General features: G+C 45.6%; 1 protein-coding gene across 5 annotated transcripts in view; it reads right to left on the reverse strand.

Annotated features, from left to right (window-relative positions):
• The window catches only part of ptprsb (protein tyrosine phosphatase receptor type Sb), a 76,869-nt gene that overhangs the window by 10,929 nt on the left and 44,034 nt on the right, over positions 1–21,906 (reverse strand). For 2 of the 5 annotated variants that reach the window (XM_086129356.1, XM_086129355.1), the window contains exons 7-20: positions 20,883–20,897; positions 18,842–19,111; positions 18,130–18,509; positions 16,763–16,964; positions 15,186–15,322; positions 14,381–14,525; positions 8,587–8,681; positions 6,846–7,099; positions 6,057–6,144; positions 5,671–5,889; positions 4,380–4,537; positions 3,001–3,113; positions 1,154–1,251; positions 431–554 (exon numbers count right to left, since the gene is read on the reverse strand). In XM_086129356.1, coding sequence (XP_085985482.1) covers positions 431–554; positions 1,154–1,251; positions 3,001–3,113; positions 4,380–4,537; positions 5,671–5,889; positions 6,057–6,144; positions 6,846–7,099; positions 8,587–8,681; positions 14,381–14,525; positions 15,186–15,322; positions 16,763–16,964; positions 18,130–18,509; positions 18,842–19,111; positions 20,883–20,897 — 2,298 coding nt within the window. Of the gene's footprint in view, positions 1–430; positions 555–1,153; positions 1,252–3,000; positions 3,114–3,334; positions 3,347–4,379; positions 4,538–5,670; positions 5,890–6,056; positions 6,145–6,845; positions 7,100–8,586; positions 8,682–9,410; positions 10,071–10,232; positions 10,351–10,650; positions 10,678–10,781; positions 10,976–12,129; positions 12,448–14,380; positions 14,526–15,185; positions 15,323–16,762; positions 16,965–18,129; positions 18,510–18,841; positions 19,112–20,882; positions 20,898–21,906 lie in introns of all 5 variants that reach the window. The other 3 variants (XM_086129359.1, XM_086129357.1, XM_086129360.1) reach the window with 2 other exon arrangements.

Here is a 21,906-nt window from a genome sequence, read left to right on the forward strand (position 1 = left end):
TTTTAAAATGTACTATAGTACTGCAGTAATAATGGTTTGTTATGATCTTGTCTGTGTCATTTCAAAGGAATTAGTGGGAGGAATGAACAATCATCAAATCCAGAGAAAACTGATCATTTCAAGAGGCAAAAAAGGAATTTGTTGTTTTCGGTTTCATTGGGTCCTCTGAGGGCAGCCGTGATGGAAACGAATTTGACATTTCTGTTGTAAGGGATTGGTGGATGAGAATCAAACAAAAAAACTGTACGCTCATGAATTTTCACATCAAATCTCTCCTGTGGCGGCGTTATTTGAACACGTTTGCGTTGTTTGTTTGGCTCCAGAGCCATGTCTGCAATTCCACGTTTCATCCATCAGCCTGTCTCTTCCTCTTCCCCAATCTCTTTAACATCCTCCGCGTGGCCCCTCCTTCGCCAGCTCGTGCGCTTACCTTCTATGGGTGCCAGGATGACTCTGGTGTGGTCGTACGCTATCACATTAGCATAGCGGTTTTTGGGCTTGTTGACCTCCAAGTTGGAATGCTCCCAAGTGAATTGCTGCCCGGGGTCAACGGACTGGAGAAAAGGAAGCAAATTGGATAAAAAGAGCGCTGGTAGACGTAATCTAACGGTGGATTTGTTGATGTGGGATGATAGTGAGCTTCATAAAGCAGACGTGTTTTGAAATGCACCTCTGAATAAATCATAAGTTTGTCTGGACATCGTGATGATACACATGTTAAATAGCTTTTGCTTTATGAAGAGATGGCTTAAAAGGCTTAACACCTATGGCCCGGAACACTTAGAGAGCACTTGTCTACATTTTACCAAGAGCAATAACTTGTCTACTTTTTATACTATCTATTTGTGTTTTGCTATTAGAATCGTGGGTGGCGGCGTTTTCTTTTAGATGGCGTCCTATTGTCTGTGGTACCGACTTTAAAATAAACACTACAGTGAACGCCGCCTTTTTTTTTTTTCTCTGGGGGACCTCGCCTCAGGTAAACGATACGGTTCAAAGTCAAGTCTTACACGTTTTAGCTAAACGCGTCACGGGCCCAATCGTAGGCCCTTAAAATCGTCATCGCTTATCCACCCCTTGAGGAGCCTCCGGGTCGCGCTAACAACGACGACGCACACCCGTTAATCCCCATCAAACAAAATCGGCGTCTCACCTCGTATTCCTGGGAAAGTCGGAGATTGTCGTTGGCTTTCATCAGCTCGATATGCTCAGCCAGCTCGCTGATGGGAATGGGAGGATGGCTCATCATCCCTGCGTGACAACAAGCGCGCGACGGAGCCAACGGGTCAGAGGTCGGTCGTCTTGGCTTTGTCCGAATCGCCCAAATTACCGCGGGTCACCATCACTCATACCAAGATGTGAGGATAATTGCACAGGCATGGAACATCACATATCATTAAGGAAGACGGCGAGGCAGAAAATCAATGTTGAGCCGTGCGCGTGGACATGGTGAGATGTGTTTGTTTTGAAATGGTTTTACTTTGATAAATGGCTTCATGTGCCATCCGAGAAGCAGCCGAGCCGACAAAACAAACACAGACGCAACGCTAATTAGGAGAGTTTGAACACGCGCACACAAAAGGAAGCAACGTCCCCGAGTCGGGTCCCTCCGCAGCTGGCAAACGCACAGCGCCAACATCAAATTCAGGTCTTCGATTCAGATGCATTCTCATCATTGGGCTCTTACCGCCAAATGCAGCCAGATGCGGATTTTGCACGTCACGCAAAGAAACACCAATTCCAGCAGCCATCGGCTTCTGCGGCACCCACAGGTAATCGCATGCCTTAAATGACCTCAGACATCATCGGCGGGAAACAAATTTTCATCTATCCGGGGCATCTCCGAGGCACAAATCTCAAGGGATGAAAGGAGGGCACTTCAAGGCTGCTGTCAAACGAGAGCAGCAAAATTCTCATGATGGAAGAGAGCAGCTGAGGTGCTTTATTTTATCGTCGTCACTTTGCATAGAAAAAAGCTTAAAACCTTCATCTTCAGATCTTCGCCATGGAAACGCACCGCATTTCCAACAAGGGCATCGTGCGCATCACTGGTTCGTGAAAGGCTTATGCTTATTTTGGATGTCGCATGGAGGAAGCGACCGGGCTGGTGGTGCCATGCGGCACGTCACCGGCAGTGCTGTCCAATGGCACAGCGAGAAGGAGGAAGCGATGTACTTCCTCCACAGCAGGGTCCCGTTTGGCGAGATTAATTGGTCGGATGAGTCAACCTTCACTCGTACCACTTCATATTTGAAGTTACATCAAAAGTTAGTGGTCAAAGACTGACGGGGTGCAATCCTTTAATTTCCGACTGTTCGGGGAAGCTGCGGCTTGCGACGCCAGTGGCTGGACATGCTTCTGTTTTTTTTTTGTTTTTTTTGTGCCCACACTATGCTGACTCAGTCCCGACGCTCGTGGACTGTGGCCAAGCTGACCTCAAGGCGACAGGCTGATTTGCTCGCTTATCAAGGGCGGCTCGTACTGTTGTCCCACAGCAAGAAGGTTCTGTGTTTGAAATACGGATTGCACCTGTGCTTGGTAAGCATTCTACCGTTTAAAAATATGCCCGGTATGTTCATTGGCAGGTTTGCACTTCATAAACAATGGGGCAGCAAGTAAGTTGGCCAGTTGAGGCCCTTCCAAAATTAATGAAAAAAACAAGGAGGAAAACTGGGTAAGGAGGCTGCCTAGAGGCCAACATTGAAGGACTCGGAGGAGGGAATTATGAACCGTTCCATCGAACGACTGTGGGATGCTCGGAAGAGGGTCGTCCACAGGAGATGGCGTCACAAACTGACGGACTGGGAGTAGTCATGACCCCAAAAGCGTGAGCGTAATTATGCAACCTGGTAATTTTTCATTCCCCCCCCCCCCACACTCCCCCCTTTTTGTTTTCTTAAATGAATATGAATATATGCACTGTATGTTACGGCCACTGAAGACTGAATTGGTGGTGATGTGGGTGTGAAGAAAATATATGTTTGGGTCCGTATTCCATACCTGGAGTCTGGAAATTAATTCGTCTCATCTCCACGGGGTCAGTTGGGTGATGGGCCATCATCTCGGCATTATTCAGAAGACTTTTGGTTCCTGGCTCAGACTCCTTGCGCTTGCTGCATTTATGAAGGGAGCATTTAGCACACGCAAAAAAAAAAAAAAAAAAAAATCCAGCCAGGGAAAATTAGACTCAGCACTGACACCCCATTAGCATTAGCACCGGTGAGTTAATGCACATACATGAGCAAATGTGACATTACAATAGCGTGGTGTTGTGTTCCGTAATTGCTTCGGGTACAAGGGTAAAAATAAGAGCTTGACATTGGTGTAATCGTACCTGTCAGGTTTGCTGTTTCCAGTAAAACAAAAGCCAGGGAAGGAATAATTAAGGAAAAGAAAAGGAAGGAAACAGACAGAGGAAAATCAATATGCTGCATTAGTATTCAAAAGCTGGACAGCATGCAGCAGAATGAAGGCTGAGCGCACTTCAAACTGGAACACGTTTCCCGAGCAACCAAAAAGTATGTATTTGTGCTTTAAGCAATGATTTGGCAAAACCTATCAATTGAAGCTAGCTACAAAATGTTTGTTATGTCAGACCCACTAAACCTAGTGGAAGAATTAAATACATTTTGGTGCAAATGAAGTTCCAAGCTGTAGATCCAAAATCTATTTGTATTTAACATAGCTGTTTATTCAACATTCAAATAGATTCATTGTGCAAAATTAAATAAAAACAATCGTTTTTGAAAATAAAATAATCCAGACATAGTAAAAAATTGGATGTTGTGAGCAGGTTACTGTTGCGTTTCATAAAATGTATTCTGCATCTACTAGCCTGTTATTAGTTTCTGTTATCAGGAATTACTTAAATATCTGGAAGACCTGGATAAACGGACGTATAACTCAATATTCCTGTTAAAAGAAACTACAACCACAGGGCAAAAGCAGTGTCAATTTTCTCAAAAGCCGACAGTGCGCCTTATAATCCGACGCGCCTTATGTATGGATCAATATTATGATTTCTTGGACCGAGTATTTGAAATGTTTTGTAAAGCGCTTTGTTACAGCTACAGCGGTTGTGAAAGCACTCTATAAATAAAGCTGTATATATGAAAACAGTTTTAAAATAGGCCATTCATTGAAGGTGTGCCTTATACTCCGAAGTGCCTTATAGTGCGGAAAACACAGATAATTGAAGAATTAAGTCTTTTTTTGAGGTGTTTGAGAAGCAGTGTTCAACACTTTCCCCGTACGCTTATTGTCACGAATATGGTAATTGTAAACAAACAAACAAACAAAAATTCCTTCATCCAAGGGCTCACTTTAACAATATCATTAATGGCTACAATATTTTCACGGTGCTCTTCTGTTCAACTCACTTCTTGTAGAGTAAAATAGCGATGACGATGCAGATGATGAAAACCACTGCGAGTACGGGTCCCACCACCCAGATGAGACCGTCACCCGCGTCCAGAGGTTGGGGGTCTGAATCCGGGGCGATCACCGGATCCGTGTAAGGACTGGCCACGTACATCTTCTGTTGATAGGCAAACAAGTGCAATATGTAAAGTAAAAAAAATAGCCATGAGATAAATATTCTTATGCATCTTGTTGCTGGCCTTGGGCTGAAATGTTTAAGGTCATATTGTGGTCATTTTTTCACAAATCAATATTATTGATCAGTCACCTCTTTATATTGACAAATGATTGTGCTGAAATGGTTTGCTGTCTTTGACGATGCAATGTCAATGAATCAAATTTTTTTTTTTTTTTTTTTTTTGCATATTAATAAAGTTCGAAGAGTTCACTACTCTTTTGTTGAATCCACATTTATACCTCCCAGTACCCTTTGTTCAAGTACGAAAGTAGGATGTCAGTACAGTACCGTATAGGGTGGGAAGATTTACATGACATTATTTTAATGGAGTTTATGATATCATTTTCATTTTAGTTTCAACTTCAACACTCAGCACTACTGTATGCAAGACGGTTTCATGCACTGCACAATAGACACTGGGTGAAGTATAATGAATCATTATATGGTATGACAAACTAATATCTGTCATAGGAAGAGCTAATGATTGATCTATCTATCAATAAAGCTGCAGGTACCTACCTAACTAGTTCAAAAGTTACACGATTGCGTTCGAAAGCAAATTTTAGTAGCTTAATGGAGGATTACGGTAGGTGTGTTAAAATAACATAATCATTAAAAACAAAACAAAACAAATGCAGCCATTTTGGACAATGTATAAGTTGTTTCATTAAAAATGCGTTTCAGTTTAAAGTGCTAGAACACCATCAAGTATTTTTTTTTTTGTAGCCGATGGCCTTTTAGAGAGCAGCCCAAGGCTGAAATCCACCCTACAAAATACACAAGTCAGAATATTTATGTCTTTTCCAGTTCCATTGCTCACATCGAGCAGTGGGCGCACAAAGAGGCACCATCTCTCCCGCCGCCAGTCAATCTGTATTAGTGCTGTTGATGGAAATACATGAAGGTTATTGCCTTTTGCCGGCTACACCTTGACTGACGCAAATGTTATCGTCGCAGATGCGAGGCCATATTGCTCTCGATGCATCGTGACAGCCCGCTGGATGGTGGTGGGAGGGGAGGGCGGGGTCACAAGGAAAGCGAGAAAAAGTGATGTGACATGTCAGCTTTCATACCCCGGTTGTGGAGTTGAGTTCAGCCAGGATGAAGAAGACGTATTCCTGCCCGGGCTCTAATGCGCGGTTCTCGAAGCCTCCGTAGTCCAGCTGGTCCCCCAGGGTAAAGAAGGCTGGTAGGGTGTCAGGTGTGAAGCGGGCTGTGATGTAAGCGCGACGCAGGTCCACCTGCTTCTGCTGACGAGAGTCCCTCTGTTTTTGACTGATGTCTTTTAACAGCTGAGACACGGGGCGGCAGAGAGGAGGAGAGAAATGATGCATCCCAACATGACTAACAATTCATTTATGTAAAGTGCGCTCATTTTTGGCGTGTGGCTGTGGAGAGATGCCTCCTGCCTTCCTCAGACCAATGGACATTTTTTTATTTTTATTTTTGTGGTTCTCACCTCCTCAAGATCCATTTCGTCCGGACTCTTCAGGTGTCTGATGACGCCTCGGGCTCTCCTCAATGGAACCACAACAACATAAACATTCCTGGGGAGGGGAGGGGGGGGGGGAATTAAAAAGTAAAGCATAACCCAAAAGAATAGATGACTAAAACAACTCTTTCTTAGCTTCCTTTACAATTTATGGTATCGACGTCAATTATTGCTCAGTGAGTGTAAACAGGGTAACAAAACTATTGCAAAATCTCATTGTTATTTATTATACATGACAATTTGACATTTCAGTCCAGATTTTAGTAAGTTGACACACATGATTTGCTTTTGCGGGCCACATATCATGACCTGGCGGGCCAGATCTGGCCCCCGGGCCTTGAGTTTGACACCTGTGCTCTTGAATAAATTGCTTCTAAATACATTATACATGTTTGAAGATCACGGCTGAAAACACGTGCAAAGATTGCGAACTTCGTATATGGAACTCAATTGTAGGGATAGAATGTTTATCGCCATTTTCAAACCTCATTTTCAGTACTTGGTGACTTTAATTTGGCACGGCTGTTAACGCAAAACTTTTCCAGTGGTGTGTCAAGTTTGCAAGACATTTATTTTTGCTTTACAGGGTCTATAAAGAGAAGACTGTAGATTTCCTGGTATGGTAGTCAACCTTCATTGATTGATGCCCCATCGATGAATTTGCATTTAAAATCATCAATATCGGAAGAAAATTAATTTCGCATTGACGCAGCGAAGCCTTATAGTCGACGCAGGTGGAACGTGGCTCCGTCTTACTTGACAGGCGTTCGAGACTCCAGGGATGGTAGAATGATCGTGACTGTGGTCTCCGTGTCCCGGGTGTGATCGACCTCTGGGCGGCGGATGGTGATCGGTGGGGATGTCTTGGCGGTGATACGGTGGCGAAGACCACCCATGTTGCCTTCGGGAGCGGTGATCTTGAAGTCGTAGCTGGTGTCGGGCTGAAGGTTTGGGATGACGGCCTTCTTCAGGCGAGCATCCACCTCCATCTTTTGCCGATTGTACTCCACCTTTGGGAGAGTTAGCGAAGTCAGCACGTACAACAAGGATTATGATATGATTATGATATCCATCCATCCATCCATCCATCCATTTTCCGAACCGCTTGATCCTCACTAGGGTCGCGGGGGGTGCTGGAGCCTATCCCAGCCGTCTCCGGGCAGTAGGCGGGGGACACCCTGAATCAGTTGCCAGCCAATCGCAGGGCACACAGAGACAAACAACCATCCACGCCCACACTCACACCTAGGGACAATTTAGAGCATCCAATCAGCCTGCCACGCATGTTTTTGGAATGTGGGAGGAAACCGGAGCACCCGGAGAAAACCCACGCAGGCCCGGGGAGAACATGCAAACTCCACACAGGGAGGCCGGAGCTGGAATCGAACCCGGTACCTCTGCACTGTGAAGCCGACGTGCTAACCACTGGACTACCGGGCCGCCCTGATTATGATATCAAAACTCCTAATTAGTGGAACCCAGAGTTCAAAGCCAACATGGTGCATCAGCATTTAGTTGTTATGTGGCGTTCAAAAGGAATAAGCTGCCTATAAAGTGTATGCAGAAAAGTGGTGAAGATTGCACGACTGTCTGTGTCCTATGTGTTGTGTTGTGTTATTTTTGTTATTTTTACTTCAAAATGGCGCCGCGTGAGTGGCTGCCTTTCCAGCAGCTCCTATATTTTGTTGTTCTACTTCTTCCTTTCACAACTTTGCTGCTGTGAATCGGGAATTTCTCCATTGCGAGACTAATAAAGGTTTTCTTATCTTATCTTATCTTATAGAACTGAAATGTAAATGTTTTGTAACTGCGTGAAGCACATTGATTTACCTTGTGTATGAAATGACCTATTTAAATAAAGTTGCCTGTCCGTGCCTTATTGAGAGACATTCAAAATGAATTTATTTGTCTCTCGCTGACTTTAAATCAAACTGGACTACCTTTTATCCCAAGCGCAGTGGGGGTTTTTTTTTTGGTCCATGTCTGCGTGTGTTGCCGCCTTAGTCACTATCACTGCAGGGGCTTTCTCGTGCCAGATGAGCTCGCATAAATTCAGTCATTGTTGCTGGAGCAAGGTGCTGTATCAACGAAATATAGGTTTAACTTTTGACAATCCCCCACTAAATTATTGAGGGAGCATTTTGCATTTGTCAACAACATTTGAGGATACCAAAGTAAAATGGACGTATTCAAAACCTCAGGATAATTACAGGAATGATTCTTGAAGTTGTACTTGATGAACATTTACTTGGAAATGCAACAATACTCCTGTTGACAGTTTTCAGAGTTCATTACGAGACATTTTTACTTTTTGTGATATGGCTGGGAGAAATTAGATGGGTCTACTGCTCCACGGTGAAGCCCGCCGAGTCTATATAAAGATACTCAATTTGGTGTCTCACCCAAAGGGCTACATTGTAAAAAGTGGTCCCCGTTAGCTGGCTTGTGACTCATTTTGTCATTAAAAATATGTTGGTGCTCAAGATGACGGACATACACTAAAGCGATACGGGTTGCTGCTTTCGGGAAACTCCCACGTCAGAAGAACGCTCGTCCTCGTGGCCAGATTGACTGAAAAGTTCCTTGGCACGTCTGAAAGAGAAGAAAATGGCACTCAGTGGAGGAGTTTGAGTTCAAGTAACAACTCTCTCTCTCTCTCTCCGGTGTGAACCTATGAAGAAAAAAAAAAGTGTCAGTCAGGTGAGACGGAGTCGTTCGGAGGATGGACAGGTGATGAGGAGAGTGGATGGTGGTCGGAAAAGAGAAGACAGCGGTAGCACAAGGAATGTGACATGCCACATTCACCGAGTGTAAAGTTGTGTTTGTTCCACTTCCAAGTCGGCATGTCAGCAAGAGCTTCAGATAAAGTGGCGGCGGAGTTTATCAGATTGAACAAATTGCCAGGCCCCGAGTCTTGCACTCCATTTCAACCGTCTACTTACCTTCTGGATTAGGTACTGTACCACATATTGATGCCCTGTATTGACTTTTACCTGAGGGAATGTGATAAGCGGTGCTCTTGAAGCAAACAGCCATGAACATTCAGCCTTTTTCCATTGGTGAAGGGGAGGTGATGGAGGTAAGTGAGTGAGTGGAAGAGATTGAGGGGTTGCTCGCCCTCCTCCGACTTGTTTTCAGTATCTCTGAAGTACGCGGCGAGGTGGGAGGGGTCGGGAGTGGGTGTGAGAGGGTGGGGTCAATCTATTAGAACCGGCCTTTTTATTTTTATTTTTTTGGCGTGACTTCCACAGAAGGGGGAGATGTGAAGTCGAAGCGGTGCTTGGTTAGAGGGTGTTTCCAGCATCTGAAGGCCAACTCTACCTGTTTCAAAGGCCAGGGTTCGGCACAGCAGAGGGGGGCTGAAGGGGCCGGGCCCTGCCTTGTTGTGGGCTCTGAGTTGCACTTCGTAAGCTGTGCTGTGATTGAGGCCCAGAATTGTGTAGCGAGACTGGCTCGCCGGCAACGTGACCACAAGTGGGGGAGCGCGCAGGGCGGGTAATGAAAAGGGGCCTGGAACGCTCGAGGGTTTGGAGCCTGCAGTCTCTTTGTAAGCTATGTTGTACTCTGTGATGACGCCATGGCTCTCCTCTTGGTCAGGAGGGAGCCAGGAGAACTGGAGGGAGCAGCAAGTGGCGTTAACAAAGTCGGATATTTTGGGGTATCCCGAGGGTGGGATGACGGGTACGCTTATTTCCCTCCGCGCTACATCTCCATAGCCCGCTCGGCTCTTTGCGGAGAGCACAAAGACGTAGGTGGAGCCCGGGGAGAGGTTTATGACGGTGAAGTTTCTCTCGTTTGTGAAATCTATCGTGGTCTCCAGGGAGGCATTCTTCAGGCCAAACTGGAGGCGGTAGCCTTGAATTTCCAAAGGGAGCCGCCGGCCATCAGAGCCTGACGCTGCGCATTCCGGTGGAGGAGCCCATCGAAGCACCGCTGATGGACCTATTCCCAAATGTGCCCACAGACAGGGAGGGGCGGGTACTGCAAATGACAACGCGGGGGAAGGCAGAAAGTTAGTTTTAATCGTCAATGTAACGACCTCAAAAGCATTGAAATTAATTTGGCTGCCGCGGCGGAAGTTGAAATTCCCTGCGGAGTACGTATGCCGCTACGTTCTGAAGCACCTCCTCGGCACGTACTCACCCACCGCTGAGGTCTTCACCAGCTTGGCTTTGCTATGTGCTCCGTCACCTTTGGTGGTGTATGCTGCCACTGAGACGGTATACAAAGACTCTGCTTTTAGGCCTCCCAAGATCATCTCCTATCAAGGGAAACACAAAATCGCATTTAAAAGCCATTCACTACGCTATCGTATTTATCGTTTCCTAAACAGTTGACAAACTATTAATGTTGCGCATTCCTGAAAAGAAGAAATCAAAAGCAAGAAAAATCAGCGTTTCATTGCCATCAACACTGGCTGGATTGTTGGATGAAGGCACGTTTTCCATCGGATCCAGGTGAAAAGGTGCTCACTATTGAAACCTTGACAGGTCTGTGCTATTTCGAGCGCTAGTCTAGTTCTGTATATTGAGTTTATGAAGAAGAAGAAGCGTGCACTCACATACTGAGTGGAATCATCCTCTTCCATCTTCACCGCCAGGCGAGACGCGGCAGAGAGGTAACCCAGAAAGAGGAGATGAGACCGGAAGGATATTCAACCATCACATTTAGATTCTTTCACGATGATGTCACCTGAGACTCATCCAGGAGGATATCTTTTATCCAAGGAAGATTTCGGGATTCGCTGCCGCCAACATGGCTGTAGTGCACCTGGTAACCGCGGATCTGACCTTGACGTAACCTTGGCAACACAGACCGCCAAGTGATCCGAAGTGCGGAGGAATTGATAGGATTGACATCAATGTGACGAGGGGCCGCGCTGGGAACTGCACATGCAAAAAGCCACGGATAATTACCGACTGTAAAGAAGCATCAGTATCAACGGTGGAACTTCTAAAGTGGAATGGGTTGCAGATGCGCCTGACTGACTTTTTAAGCCTTTCCGGGGACGGCGGTTCCTACAGTGGACATTCTTGCGAGCTGCAAATAAAGCCCTCAACGTGTAATGACGAGAACTATGACAATGTCCATGGTAAAGCTGCTTTAAATGCGAATCCTCTCGATTTATACCTTCCTCTGAATGTTCTGCATGTCTTCATTTGTTGTTACAGTCCTTACAAGCGCCTCTGGACCTTTGGGAGTAAGTGGAGCAAAACAGGTAGACCTCTGATGCAGAGGTGAGTGACTCGATTTACATGATTTGCCTCGAGTCAGACTTAAGTTGGTAATTTTCCTTTTTTTTTTTTTTGGTTTTTGAAAGAAAATATGCTTTTTGCGTCGTGCACACAATCCCGGCGATCCACCAGTATGCTACGAAATGGAGTGGAGAGGCCGGTTCATTAAGCAAGTACCCAAAGATTCTTATTTTTGGATTTTAGGATTAGGTTTCTGATCAAATGGTCCAAAAGAGAACAGCAACTCAGTTTTAACCCAGAAACACAACAACTATGATAACTAACTTCATCTGTTATTATAAAACCCCAAAAGACAGGTGCGCTACATTAACTTCACTGTTAGCTAGCTGGCCAAACATGCTTCATGTCCATTCCAAATTGAATTGGGAAGACAATAATGTACTATTGTATTGTAAGTCGTATTGAAGAATGGATTCAGACCATTAAAACTGTGATTTTCAATCTGTGATGACAGCGAACAAGTGCTAGCACAGATACTGAGTGCAAAGTGGCTAATGTGTGACGATATGAGTAAAATTTTGTGAGTTGTGACTTTCTTCCACGAGTAAAGATTTGACTTGATTGAAATTTAGTGGGGACTCGACTTGACCGGCTTGGTTTTTGTGACAGCTACTTGGGACTTGTTTAAACGTTAAGACGCATGTGACTTATCCCCTCTTCTGCGCTGTAGAATCAAGAGCCCTATTTTCCCCCTGAAATTTTGTGGGCAATGTGAATTGTTCAACCTGAGCTAAATTTGACTTTCAAAGTTCCACTGTAACCACGAATGCGTTATCTAGACTTACCATCCTCATCTGTTCTGCAGAGTACAGGCAAGCTGTTGGGTCCAGTTCCCTCAGAAGTGGAGGCTGCCATGGTGATGTTGTACCAGCTCCATTTCTCCAGGCCCTCTACTAGTGTGTCTGCCTGCCGGGCCGGAACAAGGAGCCCGGACACCTCCTGGCCCCGACCTTTGCCTCCTGCCCCAGAAACCTTGCGGTACCTCAGTTCATAACCTGCCAACTCGCCATTCTGGCCCTCCAGTGGGGGCGGCCTCCAACTAACTCTCAGCGAGGTGGAGCTGGCACTCTCGCAGGAGACACCCTCGGGTGCGGCCGAGGGCTCTGATTAGACAAGGGGGAGGGCAGTCGGTAAAGCGTTTGAGAGTAGGGGGTGAAAAGCAAGAGGGGTGTGGGGGTGTGGGGGGGACAATAAAAGTAAAAACACAGGGGACAGGATGAAAAAAAAATGGAAACAATAAGAGCCGACGGTAAACTGAACTGAAAAAGATGACACGGGGATAAGCACGAGAATAAGAGCCAAGCAAGGACTTGACATACAAGCATAACACTTAATGAAATCAACCAGAGACGAGAGCATTGACAGTGAGCAGACAACTTAAAAGCGGAGACGACTGGGCTTGAAGAGTGTACAGCGTGTGCGCGAGTGTGGGAGTCAAAGTCCTAGCTGACAGATTCAAGTATCTGCCCACTCAGCTGTAAAGCCACCGCGCCGTTTGCCTCGGGGGACAATCTCGATGTGCACCAAACCTTGGCGATAACAAAGCACATCCTGGGAAATGCATTGTGCTTCAGGAAATAGTCTGCTTGCTTAGAGTTGTTGGCCTTGATGGCAGCCCTCCTGACACCTACACCGCTTTTCTTTCCTCTTGGTTTTTGGGGGATGAAAGGAAAAGGACACAGGTTAGATGTACCGAGCACATTTTTTGTGCAAGTTTCATGTAAAAATAAATCTCAGTGCTCCCCAAATTGTAATCGCAGGCTGTCAAGTGTGCGCCAAAGCAACGGCTGTGGCTTCAGGGGTCACCAACCTTTTTGAAACAGAGCACTACATCTTGGGTCCTAACTCACGTAAAGGGCTGCTAGTGCGAAGGCCCCGACCACATGCCGGCTGCCAATTTTTTTTTACTTGTTTTTGCCCCTTGCTCTTCTGTCTATTCTCTGTAACAACGGCACACTCACGGCTGACAACGAGGCACTCGAAAGTAACCGCACAAGCCAAAGGAAATCATAACGTCTCATCACTGGTGAACTGCTCTCATAACAAGACGGTGGGGCGACTCATGTGTCCCTTGGCGGCTAGCAGGTACCCCCGGCCACCTTGTTGACGACCTCTGGTCTTGAAATATGAAAGCAACTGGCAGACTAAAGAAAGTCAGTTCAGGGAAAAGGTAATCATAGAGGTAGATTAACAGCGGAGTGGAATTACTCGGGCATGTCACAGCTGGAAAATTAAAAATAGGTTAACACAATAGAACAAACATTTTTCTTTGCAAAACCATTTTCCGCCTTGTCACAATTCAGTGACAGAATAAGATCGGATTGGATACAACTTTGTCAAATGTGCTGTATGTGTAACATAAGATACAAAAATGTGTAGAAATACTTGGTACGGCATATACTTTTTAAAATGAAATAAGACTGTGTGGACATGGCCATATGCATCGCATCACACACAAATCAGGTGCATTTGTTGGGCTATGCTTGCTTATTGAGAAATGCCAAAGAGGGCGAAAATCCAACGAAATGAAAAATCACAACGTCTGGCGCTGACTTATAACGTAGCAGGCCAACCCACAATCTTTTGAAGCTCCTCTCCACTGCCTGCTCGTCTGGCAGACATTTTCACCCTTTTAAAGATATTAGACACTGATAGAGTAGTGGGGCCGGGTGTAGCGGAAGGAGGGTGAAAAAGAGTAAGACACAAACTTTAACCGGCGCTCCGTCTCCATCTGTCACAATATTTTGGCTGTGAAAAAAAAAGGGAGAGGCTAAGCGGAGGAGGAAGAAAGTCGCAGTTAAACGCAGATGGATGGATGGGCGTGGGCTTTGGACACATGACATGATAAAGGAGATCAATGGTCGGATGGTGTCACACGGTTGCCAGCTCGTGCCAGGTCAGCAGACAGCAAGTGAAAATTGTGTCAACGTGGGTTTTCATGACATTTGTGGCCAAGGTGAAAGCGAATACAGTACGGCAGCAACGTGTGTGTGCGTGTGTGTGTGTGTGTGTGACATCAAGGAAAAGGAGACATACTGGCTTGTGATGTCCTCTGCACCAGTTCATTGGTGAAAGCACCGATGCCTTTGTTGGAGATGGCTGCCAGGGAGAAGGAATAGTCTGTGTTGGCTTTCAGACCCTCCACCGTGTAGGAGTTTCGCGGGCCAAAGGTCAGCTTCTCCTACATGAGGAAAATAGAAGAGGAAGGTGTCACCAGCTGAGAAAATGATGCGAGACAGAAGGATCAAGGCTCCTATGCCAGCAACCATAATTTGCAGCCTCCCGAAAAACCCAAAATACGGTTGTAATGTTTAATAAGGAAATTAGCACTACTACTTTATAAAAAGATATATTTCCATTAAATGCACAGAATTGAACATGCGACTTAGCCACCTGGGCGTGGTACACGGCGGTCGCGCGAACGAAGAAGAGTTACACAACAACCGGTACTGCAACACCGTAAGCCGCGGTCAAATTGTTTTTTTTTTTCCACAGGGGATAAAGAATATATGCCAGTCAGTATTGTTAAATTGTCTATCAAAACATGTTGCTCCCTTGTTTGTGTTCAAATATTTGTTGCGTGAAGTATTCTGACACCGCCACATAGCTGCTATTCGTTAGCCTGACTATGGCCTTTCTCATCATATGTTAGCATTAAGTTAGCAGACGCTAAGTGGTTGTTTTAAATACACATGTAATTTTTTTTGGGGGGGGGGGGGGGGAGTTGGTTTTATGTTTATTTTGACCATAAACTTCAACTAGACCGATTAAAAAAAAAAAGTTTTTAAATCTGTTTTCTAGAACCTCAGGTGGTTGTGATATTTTCAGTCGACTATCTTACCAAACTGCCATACTTGACAGGTTTGTAAAGGAGCTCGTAATTGATGATGCCCTCCTTGGTGTACGCCGGCTCCCAGGTCAGCTCAATGCTGGTGTCAGTCACCCTCCCGATTTTAAACTTCCCCGGTTGTCCTGGAACTGAAGAAGGGAACAAGACGGATGTTATTTGTATGTATATTACCTCGGAGAACTATTAACAAAAAGGTGAACATCACTTTTAAATTTTTGTCGGCATTTTTAGGGGCACGAATAGCTTGTAATTGTATTGCCGTTGTGTTCAACCGGTGTCCAATCTTGTCGCTTATTAAGGTCATTTAAGTTATGGCAGTAAAAAAAATCAGCTTTTTAAAAATCAATTCAAAAGACCTTTTTTTTAAAAAAAATGTTGTGCCTCGTTCCATGGGATTTATGTTGCAACCAACAAGCTCTTCTTAGACTTTGACAAATATTTGGACTTAAACCATATGTTTCTCTTCCTGTAGGAGTTGAAAACTGACAAAATGTTCAGGTACACGCGTCCCAAGTCTACACGGGAATTTCAACACGTAATGCCATCACCGATTTGCGAGCACTAATCTCGTCGTGCCCGCCGAGGACGTAAAACCGACAACTTTTGCAACCACCGCCGTCGTGACTTGACTTGCTTGAACATAACACGTTTTTGCTCCTGTTAATCTGTTTCCTTTTCCACAACTCTCCACAAACTTAAGTGTCGGCTTGTGCAAGTTACTCATTTGAAGGATGCGCGTGTTGTGACAGGTCCAGCCCAGTATTACATAGCGGCCGGGTTCCACTTGTCATCTGAATAAGCCGCTTGCTGATTTGCACGACGTGCAGCGATGACGCTGCGGGGCAGTGGGGTAAGCGGTCTGTAATTTATATTGAATTCTAACGGCCATTATGATGATTAGATGCAAAATCAGATGAGTACTAAACAGTCCTCTTGTCTTATCACGCGTTTTACAGAAATTTTATTCAAGCATGTATTATGCATTTAGAAACAAATTAGTGACTATAAACGGAGAGGGACTTTAATAGAGAGACTGGAAGAGTCACAGAAATGCAGAGTGGTGGTGGCCCTCATTATAAATATGCAGAATTGATCAACTGATTGATCAGATGCCAGCTGTCAATTTCGCTCTTTAGCTCTGGTTTTTAGAGAAGGTTAAATAAAGTTCCCTTTGTAAAGTTTATCGTGCAATTTACAGCTTTGTTGTGAAATTTCCCCAAAAATCTTTTTTTATGAACCAATTGAAAGTGGTGAAAATAGCTTGAGAATGAATCCATTAACTGGCTTGAACGCTCCAAATTTCGGAGAAGTCATCCGTCACCCTGGGGGAGCCGTGCGGCATCATGCCGCCTCAAGATTGAATGTCTCCATGTTTTTTTGGATTTTTTTTTAGATAATAATGAGTGAAAAGTGTACATCTGAGTTCGCCCGTTTGGTTGAAAATGGATCGCTGGAACGCTTTGGTGCAAAAGGCAATATAATACCAACTTGACCAGCACAACGACGACAGGCCAAAGCGATATACAGTAGATGAGATGATATTATGTTTGCCTGTCAACAACACCGACCTCCTGGCATGACTTTAACGTGGACCGGGTCAGAGAAGGGCCCGTCCCCGACTGAGGTGAAGGCCAGGACTTGGAGGGTGTATGTCTCGGAGGTCACCAAGCTTTGTATGGTGGTGATCACACTGTCCTGGACATTATGGATCTTCCACTCATTCATCGGCCGCGACGGGTCCATGGTGTAGTACACGCGATAGCCTTTCACCTGCAACACGGCAAGCATGGAGAGAGATTATATTGACGGATGGCGTGTTGAGTTTTTTAAGGTCATCCTCGGCTGAGCTGCGTGATAAATGGTCTCCCACTTAATCTCACTGTCTTGCATGCGGCGTAATCTACAAAGCCTTCATTCAGCATAAAAACAACCGGCGTCGATCACAGCCAAGGTCGTCATCCGTGAATGACGGCGACGTCGGTCCAGATGGCCGCGGTTCGCGCCTCGTAAGAGTCCGCCGACATGAGGTGATGACCTCCCGTGGCTGAAGGTCAGACACAACACCTCTAATACAAACTAAGTGTGCTCTCGCTATATGTCACCATATTCGTTGAGCGTCCTCCTCACCCGTGACCTCCATCAGCAAATCTGTTGTCACTCCTTTAATAACTCTAATCCTCATACGCGCTAAATGCACTTTTGTGAATATCGTCGATGGCTGAGGTCGGCTCGAAAAGGAAATGGGCTTCCAGAGGGAGTGCTCTTAATTTAGAGCAGAAAGCACTTTTTCTTTCTTTAGAGATTGGGGTGGCACTTAGGTGGTAGTGGGGCTAGAAAGGTGGGGCACGATCCCCGTTAAGGACACAAACCCGCACACTCCAATACAGCTCCCCGTGGGGAATTTTATGGAGGCTTTCATGTTTTAATCTCCTTAAAGTCTCGACGAAAAATGTGAAACCTTGTTAGTCTGTCCTCAGTAAAAGGCAAATGTCATTTCAATTGGGGGGGATACTACATGATTTTTTTTTCCCCTATTAGCTGGCACCAGTGCCTCGACTGTTACTGTCACGTGCAAGTAATTACAATTTGAAAGCCATCACTTTATTGCGCACCAGTGAACTGCTGGATGTGCAGAATTGAAACATAATATGGAAAAGAATCAAAAAAATAGATGGAGCCATCATTAAATAGGCGTAAAAAGATCACTTGGCATTCCGGGCACAATATTAAAATAATATACAGTGCTTCCCTTTCACATATTCCTCAGTTGAAATTAATTTGTAAGATTTAGACACATGCAAGTGGACACATTACAGGATTAAAAGAATGTAGTAAGATCCAGCATAAGAGCTAGATCAAAAAAGATGTAAATAACAGGTGCGGGTGACGTGATCTCATGTCATATGAAAAAAATATATATATACGGACTTCTCACCTGCCCATTTGGCTCCTCCGGTTCCTCCCAGCGGACCATCACTGTGTTCTGTGAAATAATGTGGGCTTGGACATTTCGCGGCGGGCTGGCCGGGGCTTGCTCTCCCGTCCGGGCGTCCACTCGCACAGAGGGGGGGCCCTGGCCAATGCTGTTGAAGGCTGACACCCGGATCTCGTACTCGGTGTTGGGGTACAGCCCGCCGATGCTGTAGCGGGTGGTGGTGATGCTGTCTACCGTCTCGTACTTGCTGTCCGGACCTTTGGCGCGGTACTGGATGATGTAGTACGAGACCGGGTCGGGATTACCGGAGTCCCACGTGATGGTCACGCTGGTGGCTGTGGTTTCCGTGACGATGGGAGTGCCCGGAGGCTTCGGCAAAGCTGGGAGCAGATCGAGATCGATGAAGACATTGTGCAACGGTGAACGGGCTTGGATATGGTTGCAAGTTGATGGGAATTTTCAAAAGTTGAAACTTTCCGGTGGAACGAACAAGAATTTATGAGGGTTCGAGAAGCAGGATTTTGACCACATTGGCTCTTTGTAGAGAATTTCGATCTATAATGGGGGACAATCAATTTTTTTGTATAATTCTGATGAGAACAACCAAATTATGAAAGTTATGAGCCAACACGTGATTGGACATTTATCCAAAGTGTTCCGGAAATTTCCCACCCCTTTGCAAGCCTCGGCCTACGGCGGGGGCGTCTCTTACTCTTGACTAAGACCTGAGCCGTGGCCTCGATGATACCCAGGCTACTCATGGCCACGCACGTGTAGTTGGCCGACTCCCGCACGCCGTTGAGCTCCAGCACGTTGCGACCGATGGGCATCTCGTCCTCGGGGGTCAGGTCCTCGCTGGCCACCATCCATTTGACGTAGGGCATCGGGGAGCCCACCGCCACGCAGGTGATGTTGACGCTTCCTCCCGGCATGATTTCGTGGTTGGAGGGGAGAATGGAGAAACGAGGGGGGACGCGGCGCACTGGTAAAGGAGGAGAGTCGGGGGGTAGAGAGGAGAGGGCAGGAGGTTGAGGGAGGGCGGGGGGAGAAAAAAGGCGGAAAGAGAGAGAGAGAGAGGAGGTCGGGTGAGGGGGAGAGAACCAGATCGAGAGGCAAAGAGCGAGATGCAGAGAGAGTGAAGAGAAGAGAGGTAAGAGGAAGGGGAAGAATGAACTTCAGGGTTCTTTTTTTTTTCCTTTTACAGAAATTACAAAGGGATATTTCACGTTCACCCCCAATTAACTTGATGGTTCTGATGAATCCAAACAGAAAGACACACACATCTTGCTCAGCTCACCCAAACACAGCGAGCTGCCTTGACAAACAACAATAACATCACATCGTCTTGAGTTGCGCTTCAATGAGGGCATGACAACGGCTATCAGTTTCTTTTTCCGGAAGTCTTATATTTCTCGATCATGGTGGAAGATTTTAGTTTTTGATTTATTATTATTATTTTTTATGGCGATGTAATATAAACGTATTGTTAGCAGCAATGGCCACACTGAACTTTGGACCCTGCTTATCGTAGTATGTCTTAAATATATGGATTGGCATACCGAGCAATCACACCGACAGGAAGCGACATTAAGAAGCAGCTTCAACAGCATCAATCATTGTGAGCATTTTTCTTTTTTTTTTTGCGCGTGTGTGTGAGAGTGTGTTGTCAAATTACGCATCACAACATTTGAAGCTTTGTTCTAGCTCATCCCAAAGGTGTTTGGGTGGGAGTTTTTTTCACGCCTAACTCATCCACGCATGCCTTTCAAGGCCGTACTTTGTGCATTGGGGTTGCAACACTTTGCCCAACTGCGTCAACAAAGCAAAGTTCGATCCAAAATGTCTGTTGCGGTTGTCGTAGAAGACATTTGAAACTCATCTGAGTAGATCGAATCAGTCTCTGGACCATTGAAAAGCTTTAGCAGGAGTAACCCAAATATGTATCATGTACATTGGAGCTAGACCCCATCGGAGAATGGTTTCACTGTTTTGGGATGCATAAGAGTCGTTAAGATACACCGAAGGCAGCCATTGAATTTGAAAAATGATCGCGGAGGCATATGAAGGTGTCGCATCGAATCGAACTGTGTTTATTTGGTCGAGGCTAATTCGTCAGGGATGAAACGACGTTCTCAGTCAGACGGAGGGATGGTTTCTGAGCCTTGACGTTAGAAGGCCTCCCTCACTCGCATGCCGCCAATATTTCAAGGGAGAACCAGGAATTTCTTAACCGAAGCCTTAATAGATGAATGAATCACCTAACGAAGTGTGCCCCAATTGTTTTGTCCGAACTCATAGGTCGCTTCTCATGCCTCGGCGACTCAAGGAGGAATACAAAAGGTGAACCAACACAAAAACACAGATAATGCGGAAGTGGGAGGAAGGCACAGAGGAAACAGGTAGAAGAAGAGAAGACAGCGATGGAAGTGAGAGAGCGACAGAACAACTCTGCTCCGCTTCCACGCGATGACGTGGCAATGTAGGCAAGGCCACATTGCAACAACCAAATACCGGAACAGTACAAAAAAGTTTCATACAGGTAACAGTGTGCAGTCAAAATGAACTCGGGTATGTGGACAGGAGAGGGTTCGAAATAAGGTGCCGGGGCGGTTACGGAGTGATCATCGGACACGTTAAGTCCAGAACGAGACAGCATGAGAGAGGCAGAACGGAGAGAGAAGAAGAAGAACAAGTGCAAGGGCAAAAAAAGTGAGGTAGTAGGTGCATGTTTATAAGAGGATCAACTTATGTACATGTGCCTGTCGCTCCTGCGCATCGGGGTGCGGACAGAATGCGGAGGGGCGGGAGAAAAAGGAGGGAGGGAGGGAGGGAGGGAGAGGAGAGGAGGGGAAGAGAGATAAAGAGAGGGTTGGGAAGTGGGAGGGGGGGAAAGGGGCAAAGAGAAGAGGAGCGAGGAAGAAGAAAAAACATGAATCTATTTAAAAACACAGCCATACCAAAGTCAGGCCCATTCAGAGAGCAGGTGCTTCGGAAGGACCAAAAAGAAAAAGGACTAAAAAGGAAGAAGAAGCTGGCAACACAGGAAACAGAAAAAAAGACAAAAGAGATTGACAGACAGACGTCTTGGAATGGAGGGAGAATGAAAGGGAAGCGAGAACGAGAGCAGTACAAATCTGATCACTTTGGCAACAGAAAATGGTAAAAATCAAGAAAATTAATCACATCAAAAAAATTTGTTTGTTGAACATAAGAATAAAAAACACAAAGCAACGGTGAATTCACATTTACAACCTCCACTCCTGAATGAGTGACATCGCGACTTGCAATCTTCAAGGGCCGCATCCGCCCTACTCAAACAATCGAGAGACAATCGAATCAAAGTCAACATGTTTTCATTCCGATATGGCAGGCAAGGAAAAAGACGAGATTGCCTCTGTATTAAATGTACTCGTTACAGATAAAGTGGAAAAAAAAACATTTTTGGAATGCTGGAGGAAAATAAAGAAGATGCCCAAAAATTGGATAGACAAGTGAAAGACACGGAAGAGACAGAGACCAAAAAAAAAAAAAAAACTGTTAGAGAGAGACATGATTAGGCAAGCATCTCATCTCACCAGGGCAAGCCGGCCGCACGCACACGCACGCGCACACGCACACAGATCAACATTCAGCATGCACAGTATGCAAACACACACGTGCAATGTAGCTACAGTACATCTTCACCCCATCCAGTTATTATGCGGCGCTAATACTTGCATGAGCAAAGCATAATGGAGTCATTCAAACAGCGCGAATGAAAAGTGAGGAGTCCATCAC

The sequence above is a fragment of the Hippocampus guttulatus genome, chromosome 14 (genome assembly GCF_054856545.1).
Source record: "Hippocampus guttulatus isolate MCC_2025c chromosome 14, RoL_Hgut_1.0, whole genome shotgun sequence".
Lineage (NCBI taxonomy): Eukaryota > Metazoa > Chordata > Actinopteri > Syngnathiformes > Syngnathidae > Hippocampus > Hippocampus guttulatus.